The sequence below is a fragment of the Eublepharis macularius genome, chromosome 14 (assembly GCF_028583425.1).
Source record: "Eublepharis macularius isolate TG4126 chromosome 14, MPM_Emac_v1.0, whole genome shotgun sequence".
Taxonomy (NCBI): Eukaryota; Metazoa; Chordata; class Lepidosauria; order Squamata; family Eublepharidae; genus Eublepharis; species Eublepharis macularius.
In genome coordinates, this window is record NC_072803.1 from 29564699 (window position 1) to 29579772 (window position 15074).

Consider the following 15074-nt stretch of genomic DNA (forward strand, 5'->3'; position numbering starts at 1 on the left):
AATTATATAGCACAAGCCTGGAAAATGTGAGCGCACAATCTGATCCGCCACTAATCACAAATGTGGAGGGAGATTGCTGGCCTTCAGTAATAGCCTTGCTCCGTTGCCAAGGCTGGCATAGGAAATACAACAACTCTACCAGAAGAATGTTGTTAGTGTGAATTCCCTGCAATCAGTACTACATCTTTATGTATTTCCTCTTTAACTTCACTCTCTGGAACAATTCTGGAAGAATTTACTGCCTTCTGCAGTCCAGCCACACCATTCTCTGGTCCTTCAGCACTAATGCAAGACCAAGTGTTGATAGAAGTAACAACATTATCAACGATAGTGTGTGTATAGAGATAGAAGTACATGAAAAAAAATCTTTTAATAGCGGGAGACATTTTAAAATGAAGCATCAGCATTCACGTTTTCAAATCCCGGGCCCTCAAAAAAGAGGCCACAGTTAAAAGGATATAGGCATAAATCAAACTTTTAATTTTAATTTACAGTTATAAAAATAAATAAGGCAAGTCAATCTGGTGCAATTGAAAATAGTTTTTAACTTAATTCATGGAGGGACAGAAATGGGAAAACATTTAACACTCAGTCATCATTACTGTGTGCTTCCGATGTTTTGGCATTTTCTTCACACTACACAACATTCCTTGAAGAAGGTCATCCACGTCCTGAAACAGTTCAGGGAGAACTACACACTATGTTGTTTCAGTGGCATGAGAAGGTTTTTTTTAATCTACTTCATTAAACTCTGCCTTTCTTTCCAAATGAGGATACAAATTGGCTTACATCATTCTCTGCTCCTCCCTTTCAGCCTCACAGCCTATACAACACAATGAATGTATTTTAAGGAACAGAATGAGCAAGACAAGAAGGATTCTAGTCCCATAGCAGGATTCCAAGCACAAAGGGAGTGGCCCCTTGTTCTTCCCCACCGGATAATCCCATCACATGATACAGATCGCAACACACAGATAAAAAGAGAACGGGCCTGTGGCACAATTGCAAACATTTACACGGTGACTACACAGTGGGCTTTCTATTCTTCTCAACCTTTTGGCTTACCCAGTACCATATCAACATTAAGGGTGAAATTTCTGCCGTAGTCCACACACGTAGAGGAAAGACACGAGTAGACTGATGACATCACTTTGGTGCAAGAAGTGGCCAGTGGGCCTGATGCCCAATGGAGCAGTTGTATTGTCCTCCACTCTAAAGGCAATTTCATTACCTTTAATAGGATTTGTATTTACCAATGGCTGGTGCTCTTTCTGAATTATACACCTGCCAGTGGTCTCACTCTACCTCCTTGTTAGTAACTTGGCTGACAATGTGTCCTTGCAGAAGTTGCCACCAAATATGCATACTGGAGAACCAGGTGGTGGTGCTGGATGTTGCTTGGCTTGCAAGTCTCAAGGAATTCTGGTTATCATCATCCAAATACTGAGACAAAGGTGTGGTGCAAAAGACCGAAAGCTTCCATCAGGAAAGAATGCAACCTGGGAACTCACACCCATGCCAAAGCAAGCAGCTGTGGTTTAAATCAACTGCTATATGAACCTACAAAGGCACTAACTTTCCTCACCTGAAAAGCAGAAATTTCCACAAGCAGCTATGGATTTTATTTATTTAGTACCTTTTTATCCCTGCCTCTCTCTGAGGCGCTCAGGATGGTGTACATGGGTATACATTATATCCTAATAATCTCTCAGTTGTATAGGTTTGGCTGAGACAGAGCAATGGGCCCAAAGTCACCTAGCAAAGCTTCACGGTGTAGTAGAGAATAAAACCTGATTCTAGTCCAACACTTTAACCACTACCTGGGGGAGGAGGTTTATCCACCTTTTCACGCTGATTATCCCATCACAGGATGATACAAATTGTCCTAGGCGGGGAAGTCTCAAAGCAATAACCACAGCTTGACAGAATACTACATTCTACATGTTTGGAGGCAGGGAATTCACACACCTGTGTTTGTTGGTGGCCAGGAGAGAAATGTTTGCAAGGGAAGAAGTGGAGTTCGCTGGTTTTCTTCCACAAAATTTACTTCTAGATGCTTTCCCCCAGGGCAGGGTTCTGAGACATGCTTTCCCATGGTGTAGGGGAGGAAAATAGCTGGGATAGGGTGGAGGCTACAAACGAGTACCCCTCTTCCCACTCAATACCTCTTCCCAGAAAAGCAGAGATGGTGCAGAAGTCAGTCCCAGGTTCAAACTCCCACTCAGCCATAAAGCTCCTTCAGTGACTTTTGGGCAGTTGCTCACTCTCAGCATAACACACCTCAGAGTGTTACCAGAGAAAAATGAAAAAGGGGAGAGCCACATGTTCTGCCTTGAGATCCGTGGGAAAAGGACAGGATAAAAATACAATAGGTAGGAAGGTAAGAAAAGCACTCCCTTCCTGCAGAGATTTTTGGAGGTCAGCAGTGAAGGCTGGGCTGAGAATCCAGTCTTTGCAGCCCCTGAACATGATGCCCTGCCCTTATACAACTAACTGCAGATCGTGCCATACAATTGCACTTGTAGCTGAAATGCACCATGCAATCGGAGAACAGGCAAAATGGCATTCAAAAGTTAGTGGTTGGTTTTGCTTGAGGAATATAATCAGGACACCAAACTTCTTTATCATATGTATGCACAGTCTGAAGACAGAAGGAAGAAGGTAGTTAACAAAGCCCAGAGGCTTTCAAGTCAAGAAGTATCCATCTCCAGGAATTTTAATGTAGAACTGGCAACATCTGCCATGAACCAAGAGGGGAGTGAAATATGGCCAAAATGGCCAGGAAGGCCCCCCCCCAAGTCTCCTCCTCCCCGAGGAAGAGAGCAGCATATAAGACAGTTGCATGCACACTGCAATTGGCACAGCTGGAGGCACGTGTAATAAGTCTCCTGTGTGACTCTGAAAACATCTACAGTATGGTCCATGACGTGAATCCAGTATGACCCCCTAATGTAAGCAATCTGTTTTTTGAAGTCACTTGGGCAACAAAGGGAAGACAGCTTTCATTCACAATCAAAATAGAAGCTGCAGAAATGGACTAGAAAAAATGCCAAACTCAAACAACGAAAAGAACTATTGGGCTGAGATTGCCATCTTATGGACTTGAAAGGATATCGAAATGCAGGGGGGAAGCTGGCATTTCCAAACAGTGTGAAAAACTACTCCAGCTGTATTTTATGTACACCAAAAAAGCAAGCAAGCTTTGCTCAGAATTATGCTAATACGTGCACGTATCCAGTCTGTACATGTAGCAATTTGGTGATGGGGAGAATAAAAGGACTGGAGATAGAACCAGATGACAACAGCAGATTAAGTGACAAACTTGGACAATGTAAACTTGGGCTTACATCACAGGGCTCTTGCTGCTATAAAAAAAGGATTAACTGCCATACATGCCACCTGGAACTCCCTGGTGACATGACAAATGTAATGAATGACAGCGAATGAATAACTTGGAGTAAAGAGAGGAACAAAGGTCAAAGTAAGAACATGGTGATTTGGCTGTGGGCAAAACAGGCATCAAGGTAACCCGTAGGATGGAGAAGGTGTTATGTGGCATACTCAAGCCCCAACCTACGCCTTCTAGCTAGCCACTTTGTTCAGCTTGCATCACATGAGGTGCTGCTGAGACTGAGAAACATACAAAGTTCTTTGGAAAAGGAAAGCCGAGTTCATTCAACTCACAGGCTTCTTGAAGCCAAGCACCCTGTGCCCACTTCAGCAGCACATACACTAGACGGAAGCCGAGCACCCTAAATTACTGCTGGAGGGCTTTAAGCAAATGATGACAAAAGTTAAGGAAGGACAAAAACACTGTACACACACAGCCTTCTCTCAAAAGGACAAAACTCTAGATACACAACTTTTTCTCAATAGCATCTGAACACTCAAACCAATCACACTATTCAGATCCCAAACTTGGCTTTCATGCCTTTTGTTTTTGAAATAAAGAAAATCTTGAGCCAGACTAAACTGGCAATTTCCACCATTTCCCCTTTTCAGCTACAGAGCTCCCTCGTGTCATTCCTCATGATCCTCTCTATCCCCCAGGAGCAGCATTTTGTGGAGATCAGTGGGCTGCAGTGGGAGGAGGAGGAGGCACGGAAATCCCATTCTGACATTGGAAAACTTAGTCTGGATCCAGCCTAATAGCTTCAGCTTGGATGCACCCCAAGTCTGAGGGCACACTTCTGCTCTTCGTATCATGGATATTCCAAATGATGATTCTCACTTTACAGTGACTCTCCCAAATCTCCAATCTAAAGGTCAACAGTAAGATCTCAGGAGTGAAACTTGGTGAAAGCCTTCTGATGTACACCTTAAGATGAGGACATGGGAGGGAGGCAATCAACACAACCAACTGCTAAGAAGCTCTGAAAAAGGATGCCCAAATAGATTTACATTATGACTTACACTGGAATTCAAACTTAAAACAGCTGAGAATGCAGCAGTCAAACCACCTGGATTACTTCTCAAATATTTCCGAGTCCTAAGAGGGCTGAGCCCTGAGCTTTTGGTACAAAATGAGGAAATGCAGTGGCACTATTTTACAACAGACTTAACAAGGGTCAAAGCAGTACAGATCTAGAAAACAATGCAGGGCTGTATATTTGAAGGTTTGCAAAGAGTTCTGTTGGACCTCTTAGTGGTTGACTTATCTTGGGTTATGGATGTTTGTTTGGGAGGTCAAGCAGCACCATAGTATGCAATTTGTCCTCTGATAGAACTATTCACAACGATAATTACACCGGTAGGTCAGTCTTGTAAGGCAACCAACTATTATGTAAAAAATATACATCAATGATTTAAGTGAAATGAAGCTATAGTAGTGTACGTAACCCTGTTTGTGTGCAAAGTCCAGATAGCTATAAAATAATTGAGGCATCCACAGGAGGAATGACAGTGAACTTTTGAGAAAGAAACACCAAGCTGGTCCAGAGAAAGATCATATTGCTCTCCTTTGACTCAACAGATGTCCAACAAAACCCTCAGAAATCTTCTGCTGCTGTACATTGATGCTCTCGCCAAAGTAAGGTACCTAGGCATGAAATCTGCGTTCCTTTGTCAGGGTAGGAGAGGAGCGCCAGCTGCAAGACCCAGACCTCTCTCTTTTAGTTCAGTCTTCCCAAAGTCAATGGTTTGAGCTGGACGCTGGAGCCTGGAGTATAACAAGCAGAAGGCACTATGCTACTGAACAGGTAAAGGCCTGTGTCCAGGCTCCTAATATTTATACTAAGACTGGCGAATTCAAAGGCTTCTTACTGCCAGCCAATTGGAGAAGCGAATCTTGCACACTCAGACTCCCTTCTGTGCTTTGTATCTGAGTACAAAGAGGCAAGGGTAGCTCACCAGGCCAAGCCTTAAGACTCAGACCTCAAGACTGAAGTCAAGCCCCAGCCCTTAGCCCAACCAAGCACATCTCCTAAATCTCTGCAGTTTGTCTTTAGGAAACTGCAGTTGGTTCTGTCGTCTGTAGATTCATGGCTTATCTATTCCAGGTTCCCTCTGCAGGGTGCAGGTCTGAATTCTTCATGCAAATCCAATGCAGTCGCAAAGAGATAAAAGGTTGCCTGTTACAGATGATGCTTACTTGGCTTTAAAAGACCAAGGTGGCTATTTTTGGTAGAAAAAGAATTCTGAGTAACACTGACGCTTTGCTGGTAGCAGAAGAACTCCCAAGAACTGGAATCACCAAGCTCGTGCTATGGAATGTTCTGAGCTGGCTAAACATGATGCAGCTCTACTATGAGGAAGGTCAGAGCGTTTTAATGTGCAAACAAGGAAAGTCAGAAGCTTGGAAACTGCCATGGTTTAAATGACTTATTTTGGCGTGGTCTAAGGAAATTATACAGAGAAGGGAAGCAGAAGGGTGGAATCATTTTGTCCTTTCATTTGGGGGAAAAATCACTGGGACATGCATGACCATGAGGCACATATTTGCAAAAAAGGAGAGCAGGCATTTTGTTCAAGATGCAAGTGGGCTAGGCTGGCATGGAATTCTCACGGAAGTCCTTGCTCTGAAGAAAGAACGCTGGATTTCCTTGCTTTTGGAGGAGGAGGGGGAGGCCTGACTTCCCGCCTGCTGGGCAATGGCGGAGCAACCTGGAATAAGGCAAACACACATACACACAATCAATATGATAAAATCACATCTCCATACTGGCTTCATTCTGGCCTCCAATGTCTGATTTTCGGGATCAAATTGGAGCAATTATGGTTGCAACTTGAACTGATTTAAACACAGCCACTTTTTAATCAACTCAGGTCTCGTCTAGGCAAGCAGTAGATTGAAGTGGCAAAGTGTAGAGGTGGTAGACTGGACTGCACCACTTACTATTATAGGTGAGGGATGACATTGTTCACAGCTCCCTTACATTAATGATTAATGGAAAACCAGCACTATCCAAAAAGGGCTTGGCTAGGCCCTTTCCCTTAGATGTGTTAATTTTTAATTTGTTCTAAGTTTCTACAGGGATGAAAATTTAGAATGTTGTTTTCCCCACTTGCAGTCTGAAGTGGTACCGCCCACTCTACCACCTCATTCCTGATGCCATCTGTGGTCTCTCTCTTTCTCTCTCTCACACACGTACTACTTGAGAAAACCATTTGTTTTTACTTATTTTCACACTGATGTACATGTCATGGAATAGTCAATTAATATGATTTTTTTTCATATAAAGAAAAATTTCTTTAATCAAGGACAGCACTTCCACCATAACACTTCATGCTCACAGACATAGAGAACATTCCTGTGCTTCCCAGTAGCAAAGTTATCGTGTACATATTCACAACATTTTTATGCCTTCTTCTAACACAGTCCTTTAGGCAGCTCACAATATTATAGTCAAAACTAAAATCAAAATCATTAATCAAATTCTAGAAAAAGCTGCAGTGAAGTCTGCATCAGTGGCACAGCAAGTATTTAAACCAGTGAAGAGAATGAAGGGGAAAGCCCCCCCCACCGCCTTAATTATTATCTGATGCCAAAGGATGATGAGAAAATTTCATGCGGTGAAAAGATAGAGGGAGGGAGTTTCTACACATGAATGATGCCACAACCAAAAAAGACTCTGTCCCCATCTGCCTGGCCTCAGAAGGCAGGAGGAGGAGGGCAGACACAGCCAGCTGTGCGGGGTGTATCAACAGAATGGTGGGATCCAGTTGGAAGTGTTTAGTACAAATCAAGAATCTCATGGCCCAAGGGTAGATATTAAGCTCTCCGGAAGTGCACAGGCTTGGGCCTTGGGGCTCTTTTCCTTTCCTTTTAAAAATTATTTTATTTTATAAATCTATATACAAAGAAGAAGAATGTAAGAACCTCATCACTACGTAGACTATTACATCATAAAGTTATCTATTGACTATTTCACTTCTAATTGATGCTGCCAGAAGATGCCTTGGAATTGCTGCCTATTGGTGAAGGCAGGAAGGAAGGAGGAGGCAAGGTGACAACCAACTCAGACCACACACTGGGCTGGAGAGAAAACAGGCCACAACTTTATTGAACAGCATGAAAACAGCATGTAAGGAGCATTGGCAATCATACGGATCGGATCTCACAAACATCGGCTGACCCGCCTGCCAGCTGATGACCCCTCCCCCCTCAGACACCTGCTGAGGGGGGGGGAAACCAAGGAGTGGCATTAAAGGGGGAGATCATATGGGTGTACACCCCTGTGTTATTCCCCTGCCACCTGGAAGTGAGTGTGCCCTGGCAGCCCCCAAGCTGGGCGTGCACCTCCATCACTCACTCCAAGATTCCTTATGGGAATCCCCTTTAATGGGAAACCTGGGCACGCAGGCCTTGGTTCCCCCAAAAGAGATCTGATCCAATGACCAACCACCATGGAAAGTTGTGACAAGAAAACTAAAACAAAACCGAAAAAGAGGGAGCGGAGGGTGGGACTATGCAGCCAGGAGCCGAATGAGAAGGAGCGGGGTCGGCTGCTGCATAAATGCAACATTGCTGGACCAGAGGGAAGACTGCCTCCCTGAGGTCTGGCAGTAAGCCCCCCCCCCAAGCCGTTCCGATTGGGCGGCTGGGGTTTGAAACTATTGGCTGCTGGCTCGCCCGGGGGACGCCAGGTGAGCCAACATGGCAGCCGCCACGCTCCATCCTGCCTCCCCGCCCGTGGCAGCAACCCAACCCCCAGTAAGTCAGGTGTTCGCGTTTCTTTTTTGAGCAGAAGTCACTGTGCAGGCCTAGGAGGGAAGGCCATGGTGACTAGGAGACCAGATTGCAAATCAGAAAGATGAAGGTTTCAAGCCTCATGTTGGTTATGAACTCAGTAAGTGATCTTGAGCAAGGCACTCTCTCTCTCGCTCTCTCTCTGTCTCATTACAGTTTTATTCTGCCCTTCCTGCGCAGACCTCAGGGAGAAGTACATGGTTCTTTTCTGTTCCATTGTATTTCATAACAACCTCATGAGGCAAATTAGTCTGAAAGAGAAGGTGAGTGGCCCAAGATCACCCACAGAGCTTCATGGCTGAGTAGGAATTTGAACCTGGGGCTCTCTGGTCCTAATCCAGCACTCTAACCTTTACTATACAGCCTCCAGTATCTACAATGTGGGCATAACAATAGTGACCTGCTTTACAAGGTTGTTGTACAAGATAGTACAAGAAGAGCTATGAATACTCAGAAAGTGTTCCATCAGCTAGTAACATTTATTATAACAGCCTCGAGGATAACATCACTGGGGGGTTGGGGTGTCAACATGGTGCTTCCATTTTCACCAGCAACTTCACCATCAGAGTAAGCAGGAGGGGAAAAGCAAAACTTTATATTACAGTTTCCTTCAAATGGAAAACTTTTCAAAACTCTGGTGGTTTTAGGAAATGAGCCAGAGAACCCATCAGACAGCTTCCAAGCAGCACTGCCCTACAAAAGCCACTGGGAAAATTGCCCTGTTGTTACTTTCTCAAGCAAGGAGATCCAAAAAAATGTCACTTTTAATTTCCGTACCTCCGTGGAGTTCCTCCCATTGCTATTCTCATAGGGTTTGCATTTGGGTGGAGGTGGGGGTGGAGGGTTCTGTGCATTCATGACTGCCAATCCATCTGTTTGCAAAGATGGAAAACCTAGGAAAGAAAAAAGAAGGGGGAAAGGGGGTTTATGGTTAAAACAGACAACAGGAAACATGGGGTACCGATGGAAGTGACATACAACAGTGACCATGCTATATAAAAATGTTAACATGAATACACACAATTTTTAACAGGTGGCTGTGAACAGATGGGTCAGTCTGGAAGCCCACTTGCAATTCCCTAGACCTTGGTTCTGCTCATCAAATGAACCTAAGTGCATGTGAAAAATGCACACTGGGGACAATGGAAAATGAAATCCAGAATGACACGAGATATGTCCAGAGGGGATTTTTCTCTCTCATCAGACTTTGTCTCAAGTAATTTCCTAGACCAACTCTTAGTGATGGGTAAGAAACTCAGCCAAACTTCAGAGAAATGCTGGGGAAGCTGTCTTGGCATGGATAGCAAAGGCTAATTTACCAAGTTTGGGATTTCCTTCACATTCCTGCAGTTTCCCCATTTTAAAATCAAATCCAGCCTATTTTCTTATTTTCCTGTCCCTCAAAACAACACATTTGAAATATTCTCTCCCCTAAATGCTTCTTTATGAGTTCAGGCTGTAGGTCGGGTGGATCACTGCCTCTCCAACTAGGAAGGACTACAGCATAGTGCTGCGGAGTTAGAAAGCCGGTTCTATTCCTGGGGGGAATGCATCAAGCCATTTCTTATGACTGATGGGTTTGTGAATCTGATGGCTTATAATAAACCAGAAGGGGGAAGGAAAGCTTAAATGTGTTCTTTTTAATGCTTGCGATTGGCTCTATGTTTTAAAATATTTATATTTTATTTTATTGTGATTTTAATTATGGAATGTAAATTTTAAAGTTTATGAATGTAATCCGCCCTGAGCCTGCTGGTGTGGGGAGGGCAGAATAGAAATTGAAAATAAATACATAAAATAAATAAAGGCACTTTTTGAGATTGGAATACCATGCTTAACATGCAAAAAGAAATAAAGAACACTGACACTGGATTGCTTGGGCATACCATTCTGGCATTTAATATATTAGTTCAGGTACTGATATAAATTGGAGGACAGGAGTCCACAAACACACTCACCAATGACAGACAAGTTTTTTCAATTAAGACTTAAACACTTGATAAGTATTTATCTGGATTCTCCCTGGTCTTGCAATGATAAACATACCTTTGTAAGTTCCCCACTGTTAACTGAGAGTCTCTCTACACAATACTTTTGACATGTGTTCTTCACGTGTCAGGAGACACAATGTTAGCTGGGAAGCATAGTTTGGAAAGACAGAGCCAGTGGAGATTGCTCTGGAGGGGATGGATTCTCTCACAGTCCCCTGCTGCCTCTGGTGTGCTGGACTGTGTCCCCTTCTGGAGCTTTTACCCTGCCACCCTCGCAGCTTAAAACTCTGAATTAACCAAGTCTTGATACGGGGAAGGCTCTAGAAAGGGAGATGTCAGAGGTGGCAGAGGGCTGTGAGAGAATCCGTCCCCTCCAGAACGATCTCCACTATCTCTGTCTTTCAAAACTACACTTCCTGGCTAACATTGCATCTCCCGACACTTGACGAACACACACTCAGGCATCTCATCTAGAGTTCCCAAGCATGTGGGGCTCAGTTCAGATTGAGACCATGTCAGCCAGAAAGGGGCTTCAGCCCCCACCACTCAAATGCACGAAACAGTCCTGGGGTCCTGTTGTGGTTTTCCACAGGTCCATAATCAGTCCATACAATCTTCCCCAATGGGCTATACAGTGCTCCCCAGGGCCCCTTTGAGTCAGAAAAAGCAGTGCAGGGGAAGTCAAAGCACCCTCTCCTTACCTGCTGTGGTCCTGATGCAAACTGGAACCCATATGCCTAGGAACTGAGTTTCAAGCAGGGAACCTGCAAGTGCGAGCCTGCCTGACAGACTTGGGACTTGACCCAAGGACTGTGCATTGTGCTGCCAGACCCCTTATTGCACTTACTTGGTGAGTGCAAAGTGAAAGATGGATGGGACTCTCCTCCTCCATCATATTGGACTTCAAATACCTGGAAGCAGAGAGACTGCTCCCCCGCCCCCAGTTTCCTTTAAAAGCCAGCGTGATACAGGAACAAGGGTTCCACTCTTTTCACAAGCTTGGACGAAGGAGAGTGGATATAGGCCAGTAAATCCTGTTGGACTTGGAGATACTCAGAAGTAGACATCTTGCAGTTCCCAAGAGCTTCCAAAGTCCAGCAGGCGGTCAATTTATTCATTGAGCTTCAAAGGTGCCCAAAGCAAGGTGACTGCAGTCACAGTTTCCCACTCTTCTCTTGACCATGGATCGCATTAATTTGCCATAACCATCAGCTTCCAGACAATGTCAGGGTCTGCTGGCCAGGCTCTTCAAATTGTTACTTATTTTAAAAAACTATAGTTATACAGAGGAGGAGGAAGCTGGTAGTCCCTTTTCTGTTAGCATGCTGGTCAAAGCTATGGACTGTTTCTAGCCCTCACCATGTCTGAGGAAACAGGATGGCAAACTTTTCTAAAGGGTTCCCATTGTAAGAAATTGGTTCAAGGCAACAAGCAATGCCCCCCCCTCAAATCACACAAGTTCTGTCTGAAAGAAAATAAATTGCAGAGCTTACTTTGGGTTCTTGGGGTTTTGGGAGTGATTGGCGGTGGGCTGAGTGGCATGGCCTGCTGGAGTGATGAAGTCTGAAGCAGTGTCAGTTTGCTTTCCCCAAGCTGGAGACTCTTTGGCCTTGCTTTTCCCAACATATTCTGAAGTGGAGAGGGAAACAGATCAAACAACAAACTTTACTGAAGGTGTTATGGGTGCTGAAAACATAACAAGTGACCTTGTTAGGAAGGTCACTGCAGGAAAAGACAGAATGGAATAATGTATGTCCCTGGTTAAGGAACATTCTTACCTCCAGCTTACATCATTCCTCCATATTATCTTCACAACAATCCTGTAAGGTAGGTTAAGCTGAGAGTATGTGACTGGTCCAAGGTCAACCAGCAAGTTTCCATGGCAGGGATTTGAACCTGGATGTCCCAGATCCTAGTCTGACACATACACACCACAGATCCTACTATATGCTCATGATACACAGTAGAGTCCTTTACTTATTACTCTCAGCCCATTTAAAGGCTAGCAACTGAGAAAGAACTGTGCAAAAGCCCTGCAGCATAGGAATTTCTCCCGCCCTGGCACAATGCTCTAGTGTTGTGTGGTACCAAACGCAGACAAGAGGTGCAAAGAAGAACCACTTTTTGATATCATCCCTTGAGTGATGCAGACAGGGCCAACCATTAAAGATAAAATGTAGTTCATATCTGGAATACTAACCAATGTCTGGTGTTTTCTAGGGTGCCTGGTAAAGAATGTTGGAATAGGCAGGCCTTGGCCTGATCCCACAAGGAACTTTCTTAAGCAGAAAGTGAAGACTTGGAATCACTTAACACAGGTTAGGAAAAAGGTCCTTTGCATTTATTTGTTGCATGGCAAAGTAATGCAGATTTTTTTTTAAAAATGCACCTTTTAAATGCACCTTCTTTTAAAAAAAGGTGTCCACTACAGGGTAGATGAAATTTGCCCTGTTTACCAACACCCCCCACTTGACTGCTGCACATAGTTGAAGTTCCAGCATGAGCCCAAGTGTTCCACATTGCTTAACAGCATCCAGGCAGAGATTGACTTCATATAACTAATCTGAATGGTTCTTAAAGTTTTTGCCTTTTAAAAAAATCTTCAAGAATACGATAAAGGGTATCTGTGCATATTGCCGGCAGTGCCAAGAAGTGGCCTGTGAGTTACTTCCATGTATCCTGAGAAGCTGCTAATTTCTGCTCCATATTTAGTTATTTATTATTTTATTTATTTATTAAAGCATTTATATCCCACCTTTCCAAAGTGATTTACGATAATGGTTACAAAAGAATTTCAATTAAAACCAAAATAAAATAATAAATCCCAGATCTCTCCCTCCTGCCCCTTAAAGATGTCTGCCATTCATGCCCCTTCAAAAGTCCTGGCAAACAAGCCAGTCTTGCAGTGCCTCCTGAATACCTCTAAGGAAGGGACTTCCCTCGCTTTTTCAGGGAGCCCCTTCCACAGAGCAAGGGCCAGGCTCTGGTTGAGGCCAAACAGGCCACCTTAAGTGGTGGAACAGCCAACCAACGGCTGCCGACAAGCCAGAGTTGGTGCACAGGGACATATGGAAGGAGATGGTCCTTCAAATATGTGGGTCTTAAGTTGTGAAAACATATACAGATGTGGGTTTTGTGGGCAAATTCTCCTTCCCACGTTCTCCACATGCATTTTGGTATCTGCTTGTAAGCAGCTTTGGATCCCTCCAGGGAGAAAAATGGTACACAAAAGACACATGCTTTGCGTGCAGAAGATCCCAAGTTGCACCTTCAGGAATTCAAGTAACAGGGTTGGGAAACACCTTTCTCTGCCCGAGGAGACACCACTGCCCTTCCTGGACCAATGGTTTGACTTGGTCTTTGGCAGTATGCCCTTTTGAAGTTCAGAAACAGCAGGGCTGTGATTCAGCTGCATCTCTCATTTTGGCACAAAACCTACCCAGGTTCTGACTGAGACTCAGGGCCAAGCTACGAGTGACAAATGACCCTTGAACGGCAAGTGGATCGAGTGGAGAGCAAGTGGAGGGCAAGTGAACAGGGAGGAATACACTTGCCATTCAAGTGTCATTTGTCACTTGTAGTTTGGCCCTCAGGCCTAGTTCCTAACGGAGGTGGTGAGCTTCAAGTGAAGCAATGGCTCTTCAACTGGAGGCTCACATAACTGTATGTTCCTGCACACTTTCCTTTGCATGCAGAAAGCTAGTATGTCTAGGAGATGGGTTCTAGCCTTCTCTCTGACTTGCTATTTTCCTGCTTACAGGGAGTTTTCTTTTGCATGAAGGAACATTCAGACTTGTAAGCCTGCCCTGCAGTGCGAGATGGCACAGTCTGGACACTATCTCAGTAATCACTCGGCCAGAGTCTGACTACTGGACTCTTGCTGGGCTCTGGGAACATGTAGATATTTAAGAAAGATATCCAAGCACTGATCCTCAGTTAAAACCTAGTAATGTTCATTTGCAGCTGGAGCTTAGAGATGGCTCAACAGCAGCCAAGAAAACTAAAGCCAAAGTTGATTCATGTGGTGACCAAGACTTCTGGCATTTGAGACCTCCCCTGCATTTTCAAGAGGAATCAAGCAACTACTAGGGAAAAAAAGTAACAGATGTTCCCACAGGGAATTTCTCCACTGTAATTCATGTATTACCATTTTGGATGTCAGCACAGCCTCTGGCTCCTTCTCCACAATAACCTGAGATTTGCTGATGCTCCACTCCTTCCGCTTGAATTTATTAATCCTGTTCTCACCCTCGTCTTTGGCAGAGAGCTCTTCCATCCTGGAGGCTGCTGAACTTCTCCTTTCCACCAGCGGCTCAAGAATGGATCTGGAACCCACATGTGAAGACAGGCAGGGAGGGTTACTCCTGGCTTCCCTCAACAGCTAATAAATGTCTCCTTGTAGATGAAATATTGTGACAGCTGGAGAGAAATCTTCGAAAGAGGACAGTTGGAATGGAAAGGGCCATGCCAAACTACAAATTCAAGCACTCTGGCAAAAAAACCCAAACAAACCGCACACTCCTGACCTATTTGAGGAGACGCCTTGTAGGCTCTGCTGCCAGTGAGGCCTTTCCGCTGCTGTTTCTCCACCCCCACCCCCCTCTGCTTGGAGGACTGGCAGTGAGTTCTGCTTGCCAGGCTTTGTACTTATTGGAGAGTTTGGACCAATCTTGTACTAGGAATAGATTTCTGAAATGGGAGAGTATCCCGCACTCAGTTCCAAAAATAGCCACGATTACTACAAACCAAGCCTGCAGGAAGTTACTCTTGATGTATGGCTTTATTTCTTTTTTTTTGCATAGTTTGATGCTACTGGGGGTCTCTGCTGCTCGAAGAAGTGATCTCCCTAGAAGAAGGCATCACTCTCTCTCTCTTCCTTGCTTTGTTTCCCCCAC

The 15074-nt window shown here is 44.4% G+C and overlaps 1 protein-coding gene across 2 annotated transcripts in view; it reads right to left on the bottom strand.

Moving 5' to 3' along the window:
- Positions 1-390: 390 nt before the first annotated feature.
- Positions 391-15074, bottom strand: part of DOCK5 (dedicator of cytokinesis 5) — a 167205-nt gene continuing 152521 nt past the window's right edge. For both annotated transcript variants that reach the window (XM_054997336.1, XM_054997335.1), the window contains 4 exons: positions 14327-14504; positions 11673-11808; positions 8966-9081; positions 391-6102 (listed from right to left, as the gene is read on the bottom strand). In XM_054997336.1, coding sequence (XP_054853311.1) covers positions 6001-6102; positions 8966-9081; positions 11673-11808; positions 14327-14504 — 532 coding nt within the window. In that variant the 3' untranslated portion in view covers positions 391-6000. The remainder of the gene's footprint in view (positions 6103-8965; positions 9082-11672; positions 11809-14326; positions 14505-15074) is intronic.